A 22,410-nucleotide genomic window follows, 5' to 3' on the forward strand; every position below is an offset into this window, starting at 1 on the left:
AAACTGTTTGCTGGTGAATACGAAGATTTTCCCCGGACTTTGATTTGCCTCATACTAAAAGAAAGGGGATTACAAAAGTGAAACCGCCAGTGGCACTAACGTCATCCCCTATACAGCAAACACTTGATCGTTTTGTGAGAAGCTTACCACTTGAATCCGGACTGGCGACACCCGCTGAGATCGGCGCAGAAGGAGCCACGTCGGTCAGGGATCTAGAGACCACGCTTTCGCCTCCGTTGCTGAAACCGCCTCCTTGTCCCGCTGGAGCCAGAGTGGAGTTAAGAGTACAAGCAGATACCGCTGTAGTCTCTGACTTGTCTCTTTCTGGCGGTTCTTCCCCTGATGCACCAGTGGAGAATATTCTGGAGCAAGAAATGCCCCAGGAGGTGACTATGGCAGCTATATGGATGGCGCTTCAGAGATTGACTAATGAGGTGGCTAAATCCACTAAAGAAGTTTCTTTGTTAACAAGTAAGTTGAATTTAATGTCAGAATCCTATGACGAAATAAAAAGAGAATCTTTAATTCAAATGTCTGCTATTAAAGAAGAGACTACAAAAGTTAAAACAACGGTAGAAGCTCTTGTTAAAGACAAACTTTTTACTGCTCGTAAAATAGAGCAGATAGAAAATTACAACCGACGCCTCACTCTTAGAATGTTAAATTTTCCAATGTCTCCTGCTTTGACGCCTCGAGATTTCCTCAAGAAATACTTTCAAGAGATTCTGAAGTTAACTCCCGCAGAGAGTCCTCCTTGTAATAAGGTGTATTATTTACCTAATGCTCAAAAATCGGGAGAGACACTCGAATCCCCTGTTGTAGACATGCAAAATTTAACTGCATTACTAGAGGAATCGAACATAGAAATAACATCTAGACGGACTCTTATAGTATCTATGGTCTTTGAACAGGACTTGAATTTGATTATGAAACTTTACTTTAAATATTCCTCAACACTGTTCTATGGACAGAAAATTTGGGTTTATCCCGATGTTACAAAAACAACACAGCAAAGGCGAAAACAATTCCTTGCATTAAGAGATGAAGTGAGAGCACTGGGAGCAATCTTTACTTTGGTATATCCTTGTAAGTGCATAATTCGAATGTCTGGCATTAAATACGTTTTTTTTGAGCCACCTCAACTAAAGTCTTTTCTGGACGCTAAAATTCCATCTACCTGAATAAGAACATTGATTCAGCAATTAAAGAAGAATTAACAAACAGGACTATGCCAATTTGAAGCAATTTCCTTTTTCTTTTGGACTATATTTCTCCTTAAATTTGTTGAGTCCCCTCCCCCCACCCTTTGGTGGTCTAAGGAAGAGTGAAAAGATTACTTTGTTTAATATATGCTAGATTTAGCATTTATTTTTTCTTTGAAATATTTCTCTGTATTACTTTGCAAACTGGTTATGTTTGTATTTTTGTGAAAATTATAAATAAAAAAAAAAAACCTTGCCTAAAGTTAGGTGCAGTTTATAGCACCCATTCCTGTGACAAAAATTTAGGCACGAGCATTTACGCCAACTAAATGCTGGTGTAAATGTCAGCGCCTAACTTAGACCCCTTGTGAGATCTGCAAATTAGAATTTATGCGCACCACTTTATAGAATACACTTTGAAAGTTGTGCACATACATTCTAATTAATACCAATTAGTGCTGATAATTGCTTGTTATTGGCCAATTATTGGCACCAATTGGCTTGTTAATTAAGTTGCGTGTATAATTTGGCCAAACTGACAAATTTGTACACGCAACTTTTGTCGCCATATATAGAATCTGAGCCTACATGGGTAGTGCCAGGATGAGCCAGGGAGATCCCAGAACTTTCCCAGATAATGGCAATATTCAGTCTGCTGTCCTAATAATGTATCCAGATTATTTCAGATGAATAGAAGGCTGGCGTAATTTATCTGGCTAGCAGACTACATATTGTCGCTGTTCAGATAAACTCCAGTGCTGATCGCTTTATCTGAATATTCAGCCCTGACAACTATCCAGATAGTGGTGCTGAATATCTGGATATTTTTTGACTGCTGCAGCCAGCATTTAATAAAGATTCAAGTTACAAAAAAAAAAAAAGAAAGAAAAGAAAACCTGCTGACCATGATAGCTGAATATTGACCCATATGTTGTTGTCATTATTTTGCTTACATTGTTTAACAATTTCCTCTGTAGACATGAACAGCCCAAATGTGATACCAGTGCCAGAGCCCATCCAACCAAAAGAAAAGATTTGTACAAAGGACGTCAACTTCAAGGTCAGTAAAAGTTTCCCTTCTGCTAAACTCTATATGGGAAAACAATATTAGCATCACAGAAGAGACCACTTTTGTTTACTTGAGAATTTTTTTGGGGAAGAGGGTTATTTAGTAATGTTTAGCATATGTTAATGATTTTAACGTTATCTGCTGCAGGGTCCAAGGCTGGTCTTAAATATGTTAGAACTCAGGATACAAATATGCAAGGGCCTTCTTTATGATGCGTCCAGCCCTCGCGGAAGCAGGAAGTTTGGTCAGAGGAGGCGGGGCACGTCATGCCATCAGGCCAAAGCCCTGAAGCAAGCTGTAGTACGATGTTTGGGTGCCGCTACTGGCAGCGATGGGCGATCTAAATCAAATTAGAGGGACCACAGGGAGTGAGTGAGAGGGATAGACGCTGCATCGGGGGGTGGGGGGATGAGAGAGAGCCTGTCAGTAGCAGCGATCTGATTAAATTCGAGGGACTGCAGGGAGGGAGCAAGATGGATAAATGCTGCATTCGGGGGGGGGGGGGGGGGGGAACGAGGGAGAGGGATAGACACTGCATTCGGGAAGGAAAGAGGGATAGATACTGCAATGGGGGGAGAAACAAGGGAGAATTGCTGGACATGGGTGGATGGAGGGGAGGGCAGGGCAGAGAGGAGAATTGTTGGAGATGGATGGAGGCGAGGGCAGGGGAGAATGGAGAGTTGCTGGACATGGATAGATGGATGGAGGGCAGGGCAGGGAAGAGAGGAGAATTGCTGGACATGGATGGATGAATGGGGGTAGGGGAGAGAGGAAATTTGCTGGATATGGGTGGATGGAGGAGAGGGCAGGGGAGAATGGAGAGTTCCTGGACATGGATGGAGGAGAGGGGAGGGCAGGGGAGAGAGGTGAATTGCTGGACATGGATGGATGGAGGGGACAGGGAAGAGAGGAAATTTGCTGGATATGGATGGATGGAGGAGAGGGCAGGGGAGAATGGAGAGTTGCTGGACATGGATGGATGGAGGGGAGGGCAGAGGAGAGGAGAATTGCTGGACATGGATGGATGAATGGGGGCAGGAGAGAGAGGAAATTTGCTGGATATGGATGGATGGAGGGGAGGGCAGGGGAGAATGGAGAGTTGTTGGACATGGATGGAATGGAGGGCAGGGATGAAAGGAGAAATGTTGGACAAGGATGGAGGGAAGGAAAGACAAAGGAAAGATGCACACGGATGGAGTGGAAGGGAGAGAGGAGAAATACTGGACATGGATGGAGGGGAGGGAAGACAGAGGAAGTACATGCACATGGATGGAAGGTAGTGGAGTGAGGAGAAATGCTGGATATGGATGGAGGGGAAATTGCTGAATTTAAGGGCTGGATTGGAACACTTTGAGGGCAGATGTTGAAACTGGAGAAAGGATAGGGACAGAGCTACAGATGGTAGACAGGACGCATAAGGGGACAGAAGAATGGTGGACATGGTGAGAGAAAAAATATCAAATGGAAAGAAGACACTGCATAAAACAGAAGACACTGGGACCAAAGCTAATAGAAAAACTAAATGCTCAGACAGCAAAGGTAGAAAACATTTTTTTTAATTCAGAATTTATTAATTGGAATATGTCAGCTTTTGGAAATGTGCATCTGTGATATCTGCATGCAAGTTTCAATTTTTCTAGTATTGCTGCATGCTGAGTCTGACTTCTTGAGGTAACTTTCCAGTTTAGTATTTTGCCTTCATATCTGTTGTCATGTGTTTTTCATGTGTGATCAAGATGCAGTATTCTGCTAGAGTGTAGTATTTGCAGCCCGTTTTGTTTTGTTTTTGTTTCACTAGGTTGTGTACTGGTGTTTTAGAGCCAGGTGTAATTGTAGTGCTGCCTTTCCACGCATAAGGTTGTAGCTCATCCTGTTCTTGGAATTAGTGCTGTTATGGTTTGATAAGGTTATGAGTGTGTTTTTGCACAAGTTTTTGTATAGTGTTTTGCAGTGGAGAGATTGTGTGTTGGCCTTACTGAGGTGGCACCAAAACATCAGAAAGGGTTTAGAGCCTAAATCATGACACACTACCTCTTGAAGGATCTACTTATGGTCATTAATAAAAGGAGCTAACACTATCCACCCTAAAAGGGTGTTTTGTGGCTATTATGATCCCTTGTTTCATATTGTTGACGGTCTGCATTTTCCGTATGGTGGTATATTGGTGTATTAGGTCTGCTCAGTGTAATATTTATGGTACAGTAAGGTTATGAGTGTGTTTGCACAAAGTTGTGCACAGTGTTTTGCAGTTGAGCGATTGTGGTTAGTATATGCTTTGAGCAACCACTTTATTCTTTGACATATGATACATATCTAATATCATAATTTAATAAAAGGTATTAATTGTGATTATTTTATTTTTACTTATTTTTTTTCTGTGTGTTGTCAGACAATTATGGATGTAAGCACCGCCCCTGACCCCACCCCTAACCCCGCCCCTTTAGCCTCCCCAAACAGTTGGGCCACCGACCGCCTATGATCTCACTCAAATTGCAGTTCCCGTTGAATGTGAGATATTTGGTCTGATGTCGGGGTCAGTAGCGCAGGGCCTTGTGCAGCCGCACCTGTCGCCCCTGCCTAAGACCGGCCCTGGGGAGAGCGGTTAAAACCTTTGATACAAAGAATAGCTTTCTCTGAAGTACTACCTACCTTTGGAAAGGGAGAGAAAAGAATGCAAAGTACTGAAAATTTCAATAGCTGGCTCAAAGTCTGGTGTCACCAAGAAGGATTAAGGTACATAGGAGGATGGGGCAATACATGGAAAAACAAAAGACTATATTGTAATGATGGGCTGCATCTCACTGTGGCAGGAAAAAAAATCCTTGGGGAGAAATTCAGACAATATGTTTCTAGGCATTTAAACTAAAAGGCGGGGGTGGCATATGGAGGCAGTTCACTTCAAGTGGTCTCCCCCAGCTAAAGCTAAAGACAAGATGCGACAGCAACAATATTAGCAAATCACTTCTTACCAACACAACAGGAAGTGAGACTAAACAAAAAAATAAACAGAAGATAAAAATTCCACTGAAATGTAGATGGAAAGCGATGACCACAAATGCTCACAATCTAAGCAATAAAGTTCATGACCTGCAAGCCCTGATGTTAGAGGCAGACTTAGACATTGTTGCAATCATGGAGACATGGCTCAATGGTTCCCATGAATGGGATGCAAACGTACCATGCTATAATCTATTTAGGAAGGATAGAGATGGTCATAAAGGTGGAGGAGCAACTCTGTATGTGAGAAATGAAATCACAGCGACTGAAATGACAGGGGCCTGGGGAAAGGAAGAAGCGATATGGATCACCTTAAAAAGAGATGATAGAACCTCTGTCCACGTGGGTATTGTCTACAGACCTCCAACACAATCGGAGGAAGTAGATAAAGATTTGGTCGCAGATATTCAAAAGTTGGGAAAGAAGAGAGAGGTGTTGTTGCTGGGAGATTTCAATCTGCCAGATGTAGATTGGAAGGTTCCATCTGCAAAATCGGAAAGTAGAGAGATCATAGATGCTTTTCAAAGTGCTATGCTCAGACAAATGATGACGGAACCCATGAGGGAGGGAGCGACGCTAGATCTGGTGCTCACAAATGGGGATAGTGTGTCAAATGGCCGAGTGGGTGCCCACCTGGGCAGCAGTGACCATGAAACGGTTTGGTTTGATATAACAGCTGAAGTGGAGGGCGGCCACTCAAACTCAAAGTCCTGGATTTCAAGCATGCTGATTTTAGTAAAATGGGGGAACACCTGAGGAAGGAGCTGATGGGCTGGGAGGACATACGAGAAGTGGAAGGGCCGTGGTCCAGGCTGAAAGAAGCTATAAATATGGCCACAAACCTTTATGTAAGGAGAGTAAATAAAAGCAAGAGAAAAAGGAAACCAATATGGTTCTTCAAGCAAGTGGCTGAGAAAATAAAGGCTAAAGAGTTGGCATTCATGAAATACAGAAAAACTCAAGAAGAGGAACACGGAGAGGAATACCGGATGAAACTGAAAGAAGCCAAAAGAGAGATACGTCTGGCTAAATCGCAAGCGGAAGAACAAATGGCTAGAAATGTAAGGAGGGGCAACAAAAATTTCTTCAGGTATATTAGTGAAAGGAGGAAGATTAAAAAGGGGAATTGTGAGACTGAAAGATGCTGGCAATTAAAATTCAATGCAAAGAAATGCAAAGTGATGCACTTAGGGGAGTAGAAATCCACGGGAGACGTATGTGTTAGGTGGTGAGAGTCTGATATGTACAGACGGGGAAAGAGATCTTGGGGTGATAGTATCTGAGGATCTGAAGGTGACAAAACAGTGTGACAAGGCAGTGGCCGTAGCCAGAAGACTGCTAGGCTGTATAGAGAGAGGTGTGACCAGCAGGAGGTGTTGATGCCCCTGTACAAGTCATTCATGAGGCCCCACCTGGAGTATTGTGTTCAGTTTTGGAGGCTGTATCTTGCTAAGGATGTAAAAAGAATTGAGGCAGTGCAAAGAAAAGCTACAAAAATGGTATGGGATTTGTGTTACAAGACGTATGAGGAAACAGGGGTGATTCGATACAGACGTTCAACTATTTGAAAGGTATTAATACGCAAATGAAACTTTTCCGGAGATGGGAAGGCAGTAGAACTAGAGGACATGAAATGATATTGAAGGGGGGCAGACTCAAGAAAAATGTCAAGAAGTATTTTTTCATGCAGAGAGTGGTGGATACCTGGAGGTGGTGGAGATGAAAACGGTAACGGAATTAAAAAATGCATGGGATAAACATAAGGGAATCCTGTTCAGAAGGCATGGATCCTTAGAAGCTTAGCGGAGATTGGGTGGCAGCACCGGTGGCGGGAGGTGAGGCCATTGGTTGGGAGTTAGGGCTAGTGCTGGGCAGACTTCTAGGGTCTGTGCCCTGAAAATGGCAGATACAAATCAAGGTCAGGTATACACATAAAGTAGCACATATGAGTTTATCTTGTTGGGCAGACTGGATGGACCGTACAGGTCTTTCTATGCCATCATCTACTATGTTACTATCAGGGGCATTTTCGAAAGAGAAGGGCACCCATCTTCCGACACAAATCGGGAGATGGGCGTCCTTCTCTCAGGGTCGCCCAAATCGGCATAATTGAAAGCCGATTTTGGCCGCACTCAACTGCAGTATGTCGCGGGGACGACCAAAGTTCACGGGGGCATGTCAGAGGCATAGCGAAGGCGGGACTGGGTCGTGCTTAAGAGATGGGCGTCCTCGGCCGATAATGGAAAAAAGAAGGGCGTCCCTGACGAGCATTTGGTCAACTTTACTTGGTCCATTTTTTTTCACGACCAAGCCTCAAAAAGGTGCCCAAACTGACCAGATGACCACCGGAGGGAATCGGGGATGACCTCCCCTTACTCCCCCAGTGGTCACCAACCCCCTCCCACCCTAAAAAAAAACTTAAAATTTTCTTTGCCAGCCTCTATGCCAGCCTCAAATGTCATACCCAGCTCCATGACAGCAGTATGCAGGTCCCTGGAGCAGTTTTAGTGGGTGCAGGCAGGCGGACCCAGGCCCATCCCCCCCACCTGTTACACTTGTGCTGGTAAATTTGAGCCCTTCAAAACTCACCCGAAATCCACTGTACCCACATGTAGGTGCCCCCTTCACCCCTTAGGGCTATGGTAGTGGTGTACAGTTGTGGGGAGTGGGTTTGGGGGGGGGGGGTTGGGGGGCTCAGCACAAAAGGTAAGGGAGCTATGCACCTGGGAGCAATTTGTGAAGTCCACTGCAGTGCCCCCTAGGGTGCCCGGTTGGTGTCCTGGCATGTGAGGGGGACCAGTGCACTACGAATGTGGCTCCTCCCACGACCAAATGCCTTGGTCAACCATCTCTAAGGTCGACCTAAATGTTGAGATTTGGGCGTCCCCAACCGTATTATTGAAACAAAAGATGGACGCCCATCTTGTTTCAATAATAGCGGTTTCCCCGCCCCTTCACGGGGCCATCCTCAGGAAAACTTGGAAGCCCCATTCAATTTTGCCCCTCCACGTTACTATGTCACACTGAATGATTTTTGATCTTAAAAAAAAAAAAAAAAGTAATATTAGAAAAAAAGGGACCCAGAGTAAACACTACCCCATGTGATTTGCTTAAATGCTGGTAATTTGATTATTTAATTTATTTCCATCTGTGCAGTTGTTAGACAAATCGCTAAGCCTCAGTTATTATCTAGCACTGCAAAGCATTGTTTTAATTCTTAGGCAGGAAAGGTGTCTGCTCCTTTAAACTGTCCTTTCTGCTTCTTTTTTTTGTTTGTTTTATCATACAAATAAGACAATTCATGAAAAATGCCATAGGTGAACTGTTGTGTATGTCCTTTATTGCCATTCATGTCTGCTTTCTGTCTAGGCTGCCCTGGGGCAAAGAAGAATGAATTTCTGACAAGCGTCCTGGATGCGTTGTCTACAGACATGGTACACGCAGTCTCTGATTTGTCTTCCAGCAGGTGAGCAGATTGTCAGGTTGGCCCAGGTATCCACCTAGCTCAGCAGAATTTTGGAGTGGGAAACACAAGAGCCTTTCCCTTCATCCTTTCTCGCAGCCAGCCAGCCGTTGTTGCCTCCTCTCCTGGGCCATCTGGAAGATTAAAGAAGCATCAGCACTGAGTGGGACCTGTAAGCAGGGCCGCCGAGAGACTGAGCCGGGTCAGGGGCAAGGCTGCACCCAGGGCCCCTGCCACCGCCCCCCCCCCAAATCACTACCACTGTCGCCTCCCTCTCCTGCTCCCAGGCCGCTGGTGCTGCAGTCCCCAGTCTCCACGTGCCCACCTCAACCCCGTCGACAGCCCCCCTACGTCCGCCACCGGGCCCCCTGCATTCAAATTGGCAGCGCAGCACCAGCGAGCAGTGCCTCACCTCCGTGTGAAAGCAGCAGATCGCCTCCCTTCGGGCCCTCCCTCACTGTGCCTACACTTGTGGAAACAGGAAGTTACATCAGACGAGGGCGGGACACAGTAGGGAAGGCCCAAGGTGATCTGCCGCTCTCAAACAGAAGTGAGGCGCTGTGCTGACAACTAGGGACTCTCCCTTTTCCAAATGCAGAGGGCCCGGTGGCAGACAGAAGGGGACCGCCGACGAAGCCGAGGGCAGGCAGGTGGAGACCGGGGACTGCAGTGCGGGCGGCCTGGGAGCATGAGGAGAGAGACTGCCGGCGCCGGGCCCCCCTGCCCCCCCCTTCGGCAGCCCTGCCTGTAAGCACAGACCTGAACTGATGTGCCATTTTGTCTCTCCCGCTCTTAGAGGAAGTCTGCTTTGAAAGGGGGTAGGGCCCAAACAGCACTGATGCTGCTTTAATCTTCCAGCCGAGCCAGGAGCAGGTGGGGGTGGAGGTGGGGGCAGTGCCAGGCCCAGCAGGGAGAATGGAAAGGGAAAAATGCTGGATGCAGGGCGAGGGTAGGGAAGGGGAGATGAGAAACAGGCCAGCTTGTGGGGGGGAAGGGGAAGGAGAGGAAATACTCAACTATGGGGTTTAGAGGGTACAGCTGAAGGATTGCCCTTGGGTGTCCAATACCCTTGGGCCGGCCCTGCAGATTGTGCTTATGATAAAATACAAACTGAAGAAAAGCTTTGTATTGAATTGTTTGTGTGAACTTTGGAACCGAACGGCATGTCTCAGAAATTCCGCTGGCTGACATACATAAAAAATAGGTTGTGCTTGATTTGACAGGGAATATTTCTCTCTAAACAGGGACAGCAGTTCATGTTACAATATAATATTCATCAGAAAAAGAAAATAAAATGAGAATAGTATTTTTGTGCTAGATTGGTAGTATCTAATTCTGTTAAAATCTTTTTTCGCATGAATTTTAGCAAGGTGAATGCTTGTTAGGTGTTTTTCTCAGTTTTATATTTTCCTATTAGGCCCAGTCTATGGGGCTGGTGTAAGAGTTTCTGGTAGCCTATAAATCAGTGCCCTCATCCCTTTTCCCCTTCCATCCCCCTGCAGCATCTTTTCCTCCCTTCCTCCCATTCAGCAACTCCCTATACTCTTCCCTCCCCTTCCCCTATCCAGCAATCCCATTTCTCTCTTCATACCACCACCACACCACACACACTTTCCTCCTCCCTCTCCCACTTTTAAATTAATATTATAAGACTACCAGGGCTTTCTATGCATAAAGAAGCCTACCACTTCCAGCTAATTTCAGCTACCAGGTAAAACCGACATTATAATTGGTAGCATCATTCAACAAATTCTGCCGTGTGGCATGACGTCTGGATTCTCTACAGGATTGGACAAAATCTCAAATATAAACCCTGCACCTCCTGTTCTGTATCACAAGCTCCATATTCCCCAACAATAGAGCTATCTCCCTTACAACGCACCATATGAAAAATATTCAAATTGTGATCATCACCTTGTAAGCAGCACATGCTCCTTCGACAACCAAACACTGTTTAAAGTAGATGGGTGTTTGTGTAGTAACTCTATAGGATGTGGAGACCACTGGTCTTGAGAATTTTTTATTTTGGTTACCAAGGGCCTGCTTTCAAATAGGGCTGGGTACTATGCAAAATAACACAAAACCCTTCAAAAAGTTATTTAAAACCTATATAGCAAACTTATCAAATCATTACATCCCTAACCTACCTATGAAACACTGAGCCCTTGAGCGTCAATCTACCTACTCCTGGGAAACCAGTCCAGAACATGCTAATATTTAATGCTAAAAAAAAAAAATTGCAGGGTCATGCATTTGGGCTGCAAAAACCCGAGGGGATGGAACAGTTTAGGGGATGAAAAACTTCTGTTCACGAAAGAGGAGTGGGACTTGGTTGTAATCGTATGTGATGATATTAAGGTGGCAAAACAAGTAGAAAAGGCAAAGGCGAAAGCTAGAAGGATGCTTTGGGTGCATAAGAATGGCCAGAAGGAAAAAAGAGGTGATGATGCCTCTTTATAAGACTCTGGTGAGACCTCATTTAGAATATTGTGTACAATTCTGGAGACCGCACCTTCAAAAAGAGATAAACAGGATGCAATCAGTCCAGAAGACAGCTACAAAAATAGTCAATGGTGTTTGTAATGAAGACTATAAGGACAGACTTAAAGATTTCAATACGTATACATTGGAAGAAAGTTAGGAGAGGGGAGTTATGATGGAGATGTTTAAATACCTCCATGGCATAAATGCACAGGAGGTGAGTCTCTTTCAACTGAAAGGAAGCACTGGAATGAAGGTGTGGTATAGGATGAAGGTGAAAGGTGCCAGACTCAGAAGTAACCTGAAGAAATATTTCTTCACGGAAAGGGAATGGCCTCCCAGTGGAGGTGGTGGAGGCAAAAACTGTAACTGACTTCACAGTCCGGCATCACTCTCTCTCTTCTCTTCCCTCCTCTCCTCTGGCTGACCTGTGAACTTGCCTGGGTTGCCAGTAGCAGCAACTGAAGCAGGCTCCCTCTGTTCAGCCCAGAAGACCTGCCTGCAGCCGTATCCCACCTTCTGTGATGCAACTTCTCGTTTCTGCAAGGGAAGGACGTTGCTATAGGAAGGCCCTCCAGGTCTACCAGCAACCCAAGTTTACAGGACCAGCGACGTTGAGGAGGGAAGGGAGAGAGATGCTGGCAGCCAAGGGCGGGGAGGGGATTTTGGAGGGCGAGAGAGCGAGATGAGATGCAAGACCACACGGGGATGGGGGTGGGGGGGGGGGGAGATGCTGTACTTGCAGGAGATGGGGAAGGAAAAGGGAGAAAGTAGCCTGGCGCAACAGGTAGCATGGCTTGCGTTGGCTTTTGTTGCCCCCCCCCCCCCCCTCAGAGGTCTGTGCCCCTGTAACACTTACTATGCTTACCGGGTTATGCTGGCCCTGGCAGTCTGCATATGGACTAAATTAAGGCTACCTTTGTTCACTGTAAGTGTTACATTGGAGGAGAAGCCAAATGGTCAGAGCAGCAGACAGAGAACCAGGGAAGCCAGGATTCAAATCCCACTGTGACTTCTTGCAATCTTGGGCAAATCACTTAGTTAGAAAATTAAAAAAAAAAAATGTCTGACATATATTGTGAGAAAATATGTTGGCTTGCTTTTGTTCAAGACATTAAGTTGAAAAAAGGAGGGAACTTTTGATTGATGTCCTATTTGAACGTTCAAATGCATTGTGAGCTTGAAGAGCATTTATTTAAAAAATTGATACATATTGATTGATGTGGTGGAATTCTGATTGATGTTATGATTAATGTTAGTTTTTGCATACTGAGCGCTGTTTTGTGCTGAGGTCTTTTTCTCCACCTTTACGTCATTCAAAGCTGGTTTATTATTTGTATTGCTCTTCTTATATCTCACAGACTTTTTATTTTTTTAATTTCCTGGTTCAGGTGGTCTGTGGTCTCCGAGTACTATTGGTAACATTGAATTGCAAGTTACTTAACCCCATTGCCTGATGTACAAACGCAGATTATGAGCCCTTCAGGGAAGGAAAAATACTTTCTGTACCTAAATGTACACTGCTTTGATAGTTTTGGGGCAAGCAGGCAGTATATAAAAAATTAAGGGGCCCAAAAGTGGCCTTAACATGACCCGTACATGGGTCATTCCCATGCACTAAGGCCTTTTTTCCCAAATGGGTAAAATGGCTGCTTTTTCTTTTTTTTTTTTCTTTTTTTAATTAATGGCCGTGTGTGAATTTTCCCATTGGCACGTGGCCATTAGTGAGCCCCTACCCCCTCCTATTTTGTACGCTGTAAGGGTTCATTCGCTAATCAGTTAGCATGCAGCAATGTAGCTGCACTAACCAATTAACGAAGAACATGCCTACTCCCACGACCTGCCTCCAGTGCTAAAATTTAAAATCTACTTTTCAGCATGTGGTAAGCACGCACCAGCCACAAAATTACTGTGGGACACCTGAGCATGCCCTGCAGTAAGGCCTTTTTTGCTGTGGTAAGCATGCATTAGTGTGTACTGCAGCTTAATAAAAGGACCCCTAACTAAATAAGGATTTAAGGGGTCCTTTTATGAAGCTGTGGCAAAAGGGAGCCTGTGTTGGCATTGGCACATGTTTTTGACGCATGCCGAGGCCCCCTTTTATAGAAGTAGGTAAAAGAATAGAATACTTAGTAGTTCATTTATGTAGCTCTCTAACGCGCCTTAGTGTCTTGTCCTCGGTAGCTGTTGTAATTTGATGTACCTCTCTGCAGCACACTGGGAAAGAAGTTTAACTTCAAAGCCCTTCAGCATAGGAGCTTTCTCATAGTCTAGATGCAGCTCTTGGAGCAAGTTCTACTGGCCTCCTGTTCTTGTCCCCATCCCTAGATTAGATCTAGCCTATACTGTAGCTCAAGGTTTTCTTTGCCTCTTTATGCACTGTCTTTCTACTCCCTCCTGCAGTTTGTGGATTTCAGCCAGCAGACTGTGAGCAGTCCAGCCTCAGCATTTCTTCTTTCACTATCTGCTCCCTACAGAGGGGCCAAAGCAGAAAGGTACTGTGAGTCTAACCAAGGCGGGTAGGGTTACCATATGGCTCCAGAAAAAGGAGGACACATTGATCCAGTCCAAGTTTTGCTTCCATTGAAAGCAATTGAAGTAAAACCCAGACTGGCTCAATCTGTCCTCCTTTTTCTGGACAAACAAAAAAAGCAACACTGGGCCTTCAAGACTAGGACAACAGGAGTTCTTTTTTTGACAAAAGAACCCGACACAGGCCGTGTTTGCCTGCCTCAGGGGTCAAAATTTGATTCTGCAGTATATAAATTGTGTTGGTCAAATGCCGGCTTTCTACAGGAGCTTTTTTCAGCGTTACAGTGAATATCTTCGAAGGTTTCACTCCTATATGTTGAGGCATTTGACCTACACAATTTATATACTGCAGAATCAAATTTTGACCCCTGAGGCAGGTGTTGCTTGACGCCGAAACACGGCCCGTGTCGGGTCCTTTTGTCAATAAAGAACTCCTGTTGTCCTAGTCATGAAGGCCCAGTGTTGCTTTTTTTTGTTTGTATACTTTGGTTGTATGCTGTATTACCCTCTCTATTTGTTCTTTCCTCCTTTTTCTGGAGCCATATGGAGGCATATTTTCAAAGCACTTAGCCTTCCAAAGTTCCATAGAAACCTATGGAACTTTGGAAGGCTAAGTGCTTTGAAAATATGCCTCATGGTAACCCTAAAAAGGGGTAACCGAGGATTGTATGCACTCCTTAATGGCCATGCAATGCAGAGAGGAGTTGAGTGCAGGTGTTAACGCACATAGAAGACATGGCCGCACATTGGATTAAAATGTATGGTAATGAGGCCATTAAGTATCCTGCAGCAATACAGAGAAAAAAATAGTGACTTTTGGTGCATGGACAATGCAAAGAATTTTTCACCTGTTCCCGGGCAGAGTAGAAAGATTTAATTCTAGTTTTTAAGATTTAACTGCCAGGTTTGTCTTGTTCTGCAACCAGAAAGAAGTGCCTTCAAGTTTAAAAGACTGATAAGAACATAAGCATTGCCATACTGAGCCAGACCAAAGGTCTATCAAGCCCAGTATCCTGTTTCCAACAGAGACCGATCTAGGTCTCAAGTACCTGGCAAGATCCCAGAACAGTAAAACAGATTTTATGCTGCTCGTCCTAGAAATAAGCAGTGGATTTTTCCAAGTCCAGGACTTTTCTTTTAGGAAATTATCCAAACCTTTTTTTAAACCTGCTAAGCTGACTGCTTTTACCACATTCTCTGCCAACAAATTCCAGAGTTTAATTACATGTTGAGTGAAGAAATATTTTCTCCAGTTTGTTTTAAACTTGCCCCCTAGTCCTAGTATTTTTGGAAAGAGTAAACAAGTGATTCAAATAGGCTCATTTTTCCACAAAATTCCAATCCTGATCTTACTCTGTAGGTGCTTCTGTGCCCTATACCTAGAGGATTTGGGGTTTTCATGTCAACTTTGATGCTTCTGTAGGCCAATAGTGGGAAAAGGAAGGGCAACACCAGCAAAGAAAGATGACTCTCTATGTACAATCCACTGGAATTCAATATCTCCAATAATATGGTTTACTAGGAGCAGATTGTGCAAAACAAATCTGATCGATTTTTTGACTGGGAGTCCAAAGTTTGAATAGAGGGAATGCTCTGGATGTGGTCTATCTGGATTTCAGAAAATCCTTTGATACAGCTTGTGAATAAACTGAGTGGCCTGAGGGTAGGTCCCAAGGAGATAAATTGGATTAAAAATTATTTGGTTGACAGATAACAGAGGGTAGTGATAAATGAAATTCATTTGGAAGGAAGAAAAGGGACTAATCAATGCATATTAGTAAATTTAGCTCAACGCTCAGACCCCAAATCTCCACCAGCCCCCCCCCCCAACCCAGTCAAGGCTCCCAGTATGGCCATCAAGCCGAAATGTTTGTTCATCCATAGATTAGTGTCACTGCTACACATTACCATGCTGGGGGGTCAGTGTTCAATTCCAAATATTGCTTTAAGTTCCTTGGACTGTGTGGGTTTCAGAAAAATTTCAAAGCAATAGTTTGAGTGTTCTTCCACTTTAAAAATCCCCCCAGGGAAGCCCAAGCAGAAGTGGCAGGGTTGTCCCAAGGCAATCTGCTGCCTGAGGTGAGGGATGAGATGCCATCCCCCCTCCCCTGAGTCCAACGTCTCCCTGTTTACACTGCCTCTTTCCCTCCCAACTCCCCCCCCCCCCCCCACGGCCACGATCTGGCACCTCCCCTGCAGACATAAGGGTTATTGTAGTGGTGTCTAGTTGGGTACAATAGTTTCTTTGTGGGTTTTGATGGGCACATCATGCAATTTAAGGGGGTGATGGTGAGATGTGTACCTGGGACCTTTTTTGTGAAGTCCACTGAAGTGCCCCCTAGGGTTCCCCCCTGCTCTGCTGGGATGCCTATGTGACCAGTCAACTAGGAAAGCTGGCTCCTCCTTCGCATTTGGACGTACTAAGCACAACAACATCCCTTCCTTCCCCCTTCCTTCCTCAACCCCCTTCCCTGAATCTACTTTCTTTTCTTGATTTCCAAATGTTGCGGTGGCAGCAATTTCCATAGGCTGTCCTCCTGCCACCACTGGCCTCATCTCTCTACTGTGGCCTGCCTCTAAGGAAACAGGGAGTTATATCAGAGAGGCGGGCCACAGTAGAGAGAAGAGGCCAGTAGAGCAGCTGGGCAGCCTATAGGAATCGCTATCCCCACTGACTTTTGGAAATCAAGAAAAGAAGGTAGATTCAGGGAAGAAGGCTGAGGAAGGAAGGGCGGGGGGAGATGCCAGACCACGGCTGGTGTGGAGAGTGGAAAAGAGCGAAATGCCGCTCCATGAAGAGTGCCGCCTGATACCCCTGCCTCAGTTGGTAGGGCCGCAACCGAGAAGTGGCTTCTTCGTGGTTGTGATGAGAAATTTGTAAAACTGAAAAACAAAACAGAAACCTGTCCAGTCCCTAGTACAGACACATATACATAAATAAGTAATTGCAAACACAGTAAAATTTCAAAATTGATTGATTTTGTGTTGTTCTTGCTTGCTGAGTTTCTTTTTTCTTTGTAGACTTTCTGAACCAGATCCTAACCATACATTAGAGGAGAGAGTGGTCCACTGGTATTTCAAACAGCTGGATAAAAATTCAAGTGGTGACATTGCCAGCAAAGAAATTAAACCCTTTAAGAGACTGCTAAGGAAGAAGTCAAAGCCAAAGAAATGTGTGAAAAAGTTTGTGGAATATTGTGATGTAAACAATGACAAGTCGTTATCTGTTCAAGAATTAATGGGCTGTCTTGGAGTAACAAAAGAAGAAGGTAAAACACAGGCAAAGAAGCGCCATAACAAGAGCCTTTTCTAACCATGGCATAGATTTTAGGTGTAAGAAATGATGCTGTAACCTTAAAATCCACAAGTCAAACCTGCTACTCTAATACTATACATCCAGTTTAACAGTAGTCTACAGACTCTCAGTTTGCATTCATTCAGTCTAAGCAGCATGAATTTTGGTATTTCATAGAATCTTGGGTAAACCAAGGAAAATGTTGTTTTTTGTTTTCATTTTTAAAATAAAAGTGAACTTTTCTAGGCTTGCTTTTTATACAAAATTATCTGCACAAGTACATACTTATGATTCCATTAAACTACTGGCACTGTGTGTGAAAAAATAATTCAGAATGTACTGTTAGGACTAAGACTTTCTCCTGAATTAATAAATTCCATATAAAATGAAGCACTTACATGTATTTATCTTTGTTTAACATTGTTATATTACTTTATCTGTGCGTATCTCTAAAGATCCACAAATCAGGAAAGAAGTAGGGGTGGACCCTTATTGTCTTCCGAGCTACAAACGTGCCAAAATGAAGAAAAGGTGTAAATAATTTATTAAACAACTCTTCACCAAGAGGCTTGTGATGATAAATGAACTTGACACGGGTCTGTGTTTCGCCAATCATGCCTGCGTCAGGAGTCTTTTCTTTCGGCACTTTGTCGTCAGACGTTTTTTGCGTGTTTTACAGCTCTGGATCTACTGTATTGATCTAAAGTTACATATTGCTTTGGAAATGTTGTCTACCTTTGTACAACAAACAATACGAGACTCCTGATGCAGGCGTTTTGACGCCGAAATATAGCAGCTGTATCGAGTCTTTTAAGTTGTCTCAATAAAGATCACCTTGTTGAACCTATGTCTCCCTTGGTTTTCTGGAAGAGACTATCTACCCTACTTCTCGTACTCTTTCTCAGGAGTCTTAACATCTACAACCATTAAAAAATTAAAAAATTATATAAACGTATGCATATACTTGTTTGTTCTAACAATAGTACTTACATGTATCATGGCTGCCACAGAACAATATAATAATAAATACTCTAATAAAAAAAGGTAAACCATAGGATATACAAAATCGCAAAGGATACAACACTCAAATACATGAATTTGGACATAGTTACCAGTTAGAAAAATACAAAAATAAAAATCGATAGAGAATGATATTATATGTAAAGGAAAAAGGAGGACTTTCTTGTTCACACTATTGAAACTACCCAATTTAACATCAAAATCTATAGAACAATAATCCATAGAATGCTAGTATGTACATTTATCACTAATAGATAGGGAACTGTTAATCCCTTGGATAAAAAAAAAACCATTTAAATATAGTGATAAGATACAATACATAAATATAGTGATAAGATAATATACAGTCACCATCTCATTTCATATGTATACTTGGAGAATCTTTGCAAAGTATTTCAACTCCCCATAAAATGCCTCAATCAAAGAGTCAAATCTTGCATATGTTAAATAAAATATAGTGTGCATTAGTCAATTGTAGAAACTGCTGTGCTCATGGTCTATCTAACTTCTACACTGACCCTTTAGAGCTATAATGCAGATAGTTAATCCAACAGAAAGGTCATTTTATGTTTTTTGACGTGTAGAAATCGTTAAAGCACCAAAAGAAATATATATACTTATATGTTCTGTCCTACGACAGCCTTGCATAAGTTTATAATGTGACCCTAAAATGTGTTTAATGCTTTTACTGTTATTCTTACTTCTAAGGAATTTTACTGCTGCAGTCCTCACTGCAAAGATATATGAGCAATGCATTGTGCATAATGTAGTCCCACATGTAATGCAGCCACACCTGCCTGTCTGTATAAGGACTGTTGCTATTAGTCTATCCTGCTGCAAAGACCTCTCCTCTTTCTCAGCCAAGCTTGGCTCCTTTGTCTACCTGCTATCATTTCCTGGTCATTCTTACTATCTCTGTCCTGAGAGGTCAGCCAGGTATAACCTTTCCCGCTGATCGAGGGCTGCCCTCATGGATGATCCTTGCTACCCGATGGCAGGCTGTGTCCCTATTGGTTCCTTTACCTCCTCCTCCCTAGGCCTGTGTGAGCCCCTGCTTGGTGTCTCTCTCTCTCTCTCTCTCTCTCTCTCTCTCTCTCTCTCTCTCTCTCTCCATGAGGCATTCTCCATCTTGCTTCAGACAGCACTTGTCCTGCTAAACTTCTTGGAATGAACTCGGTTTTTCACCTTGTAACATATCTTTCTAATAAGATATTGCACTTTCCAGCATCCCAACTCTGAGCTACTTCTACCTGTTCAACTATTTTCCCACTCTGCAATAAAGCTGCCTTTCTTCAGATTTCTACTTCCAACCACTGATACAGCTCTCAGAATCACGTGCATGTGGTGACCTCTCAGCACACAGTGCCAGTAAATCAGAGACAAATCTTGCATGTGCACACCAGAATGTTCCAAGTTTCAACTTCCATTCCTTCCTTGTCTATAGTGCTGTGACTCAAATCCAGAGAGAGACTGAGGGAACTGACTGGAATTTTCTTTTATGTACCATTACATTCTTACGGGGATGGGTGGGGATGGGTTAAATTCTTGCGGGGACGGGTGGGGACGGGTTGGGATGGGTTACATTTTTGCAGGGATGGGTGGGGATGGGTAAAATTCCAGCAGGGACGAGTGGGGATGGGTAAAATTTCTGTCCCCGTGCAACTCTCTAGTCTGTACCAGTAGAAAGTATTTTCTATTTTCTACCACATGGCGCTTACCCAGCAGTAATCTGCAGTTTACACACGTCAAACGCTTATCACCTGGTTAGCACATGAGACCTTACTGCTATGTCAGTGGGTGATGGTAAGGTCTCAGGCCAAAAATGGACACGCGTTGGTTTTAATTTTGATGCACATCCATTTTCGGGCACACAAAAAAAAGCCTTTTTTTCAGGCGTGCTGAGAAAATTGACCAGCTCATATCCAAAACACACACCTACAACAGTGCCGGCCACTTTTAAGCACACCTTAGTAAAAGGGCCCCAGTGTTCATATGTCTGAGTGAACTGTACTGAAGTGTTTGTTTCTCAGATACAGCCTGAAGGCTGAGTATTGTTTGAGTGAACTGAATACTCTGAAAGTAGTTTACTGAATAGCTATAAGGGATCTATTGTTCCAGCAGGAGTTAAAGTTTGCTTCACAGCAAATTCTGATATTATTTCATAAATCTGTTTGGCAAAATAGTTTTCTGAGGTAGCACAGACCAGTAAGGATTTTACATCCAGAGAAAATAATACTCTGGATTGCAGTGAATACTCAGAAAATGGATTTTAAACCTGTAACTCTGGTACAGTGGCTTTAATTTGGCGCACTTAAGAGATGCAGCTAAACAGAAGGGCTGGTTAACTCTGAAGAGGGGACCAAGTCCTGTTCTGTGAGGACTGAAATGACTGTGTGTGGGGGGGGGGGGGGGGGGGGGAGTTACGAAGGCACGCTAACGGTTTTAGTGAGAACTAATGATTAGTGCACGCTAAATGCTAGAGACACCGATAGAAATATATGGGCATCTCTAATATTTAGCGCATGCTTATTTTTAGCATATGCTAAAAATGCTAGTGCGCCTTTGTAAAAGGACCCCTGAGCGAGTGTGAAATCCGAATGCTGATGTGATATAGCTGCAGACCCTGCTAGAAGCTCTCCATGTTAAAAAGATACAAACTATTCAAAATACAGCACTTTGTTTAATCATTTCTCTAAAGAAGTCGTATAAATTATCCCCATATTATATTAAGTTACATTGGTTACCTATTGAGGTCATATTTTTATATAAAGTTTTATTTGGGTTGGTTCCTTCTTATTTTTCTGACCACTTTAAGACAGTAGAAGCCAAGAAGAATTATAGGAAAGGAAATGACAATTTTTGTTTTATGTTCCCATCCCCTAAGGCAGTGATGGGCAACCTTTTGAGCTTGGTGTGTCAAAATTCACCAAAAAGCAAGCATAACTCGGGTGGTGTGTCACTTCAAGAAAAATCACTGCTACTAGGACTGCCCCCGGGCCCCCCCTACCCGAGATCGCTGCCCACCTGAGGTTGCCGGGCCCCCCCTCCAACCGCTACCGGGCCCGGAACTAACCTTAAAACCTCCTTTCACGTTGCAGCAAGCAGCAGCAGGCAGACCTCTCCTCCTTCCTTCTGTGCTCCGCCCTCGCGGACGTTACGTCAGGCGAGGTCAGGACACGGAAGGAAGGAGTGGCCTGCCCTGCTGCTGCTTGCTGCGACGTGAAAGGAGGCTTTAAGGTTAGTTTCCAGGAGCGAGGAGGGAGGGCGGACCACACTGCGGCGGCGCCGCGTGTCATCGAAAATGGCTACGCGTGTCATAGGTTCGCCATCAGGGCCCTAAGGGCTTTAAAAGACTGAAAAATTTTGAGTTCCTCTTGACTTATCAGGCTGCTAAGCTTGGAAAGATATTTCAACAGTTATTAGGTCATCTGGTTCTTATAGGGAATTTTAATTTTATTTATTTATTTGTTATATTTGTACCCCACATTTTCCCACCTATTTGTAGGCTCAATGTGGCTTACATAGTATCGGAGAGGCGCTTGCAGACTCCGGTGAGAACAAATACAAACTGATGTTCTGGTAAGATAGAGATCATGTGGCATAGCCACATTAGGGAATCATACAACGGAAGAGTTGAGTTTTGTCCATTACCTACTTTAGTTTTGTTGTGTTGCAGGGATCAGGCATTTAAGTAGGATCGGTAGGGTAAGCCTTTTTGAACAGGTTGGTTTTTAGTGATTTCCACAATTGTGTGCTTATGTAGGAAAAGCTGGATGCGTAAGTTGATTTGTATTTAAGTCCTTTGCAGCTTGGGTAGTGCAGATTTAGATATGATCGTGTTGATTCTGATGTATTTCTAGATGGTAGGTCGATTAAGTCTGTCATGTATCCCAGGGCTTCACCGTAGATAGTTTTGTAAACCAGGGTGCAGATTTTGAAGGTAATGCGTTCTTTGATTGGGAGCCAATGTAGTTTTTCGCTGAGGGGTTTTGCTCTTTCAAATCACATTTTTCCAAATATAAGCCTAGCTGCCGTGTTTTGAGCGGTCTGGAGTTTCTTTAAGGTTTGTTCTTTGCATCCTGCATAAATTCCATTGCAGTAGTCTACGTGGCTTAGCAAGGTTGCAAAATGTTTCCCTCGGGAAGAACTGTTTCAGGCGTTTGAGTTTCCACATTGAGTGGAACATTTTTTTTGTTGTGGATGCCACTTGGCTTTCTAATGTTAAAATATTTTTATTTAGAAAGTATGTTTTAACTTCCTCATAATTTTTATTTTTAGTTGAGATCTTTTACATATTATGTTATTTTATGATTTTTTGTTTTGTTTTTTGGGTTTTTTTTGTAATTCCTGG

At 43.6% G+C, this 22,410-nt stretch overlaps 1 protein-coding gene across 2 annotated transcripts in view; it reads left to right on the top strand.

Moving 5' to 3' along the window:
- Positions 1 to 17,882, top strand: part of SMOC2 (SPARC related modular calcium binding 2) — a 220,553-nt gene extending 202,671 nt beyond the window's left edge. For both annotated transcript variants that reach the window (XM_030196489.1, XM_030196488.1), the window contains exons 9-11: positions 2,180 to 2,262; positions 8,638 to 8,734; positions 16,766 to 17,882. In XM_030196489.1, the coding sequence (XP_030052349.1) occupies positions 2,180 to 2,262; positions 8,638 to 8,734; positions 16,766 to 17,057 (472 nt within the window). In that variant the 3' untranslated portion in view covers positions 17,058 to 17,882. The remainder of the gene's footprint in view (positions 1 to 2,179; positions 2,263 to 8,637; positions 8,735 to 16,765) is intronic.
- Positions 17,883 to 22,410: the final 4,528 nt, after the last annotated feature.

This window comes from Microcaecilia unicolor, chromosome 3, assembly GCF_901765095.1.
Source record: "Microcaecilia unicolor chromosome 3, aMicUni1.1, whole genome shotgun sequence".
Taxonomy (NCBI): domain Eukaryota; kingdom Metazoa; phylum Chordata; class Amphibia; order Gymnophiona; family Siphonopidae; genus Microcaecilia; species Microcaecilia unicolor.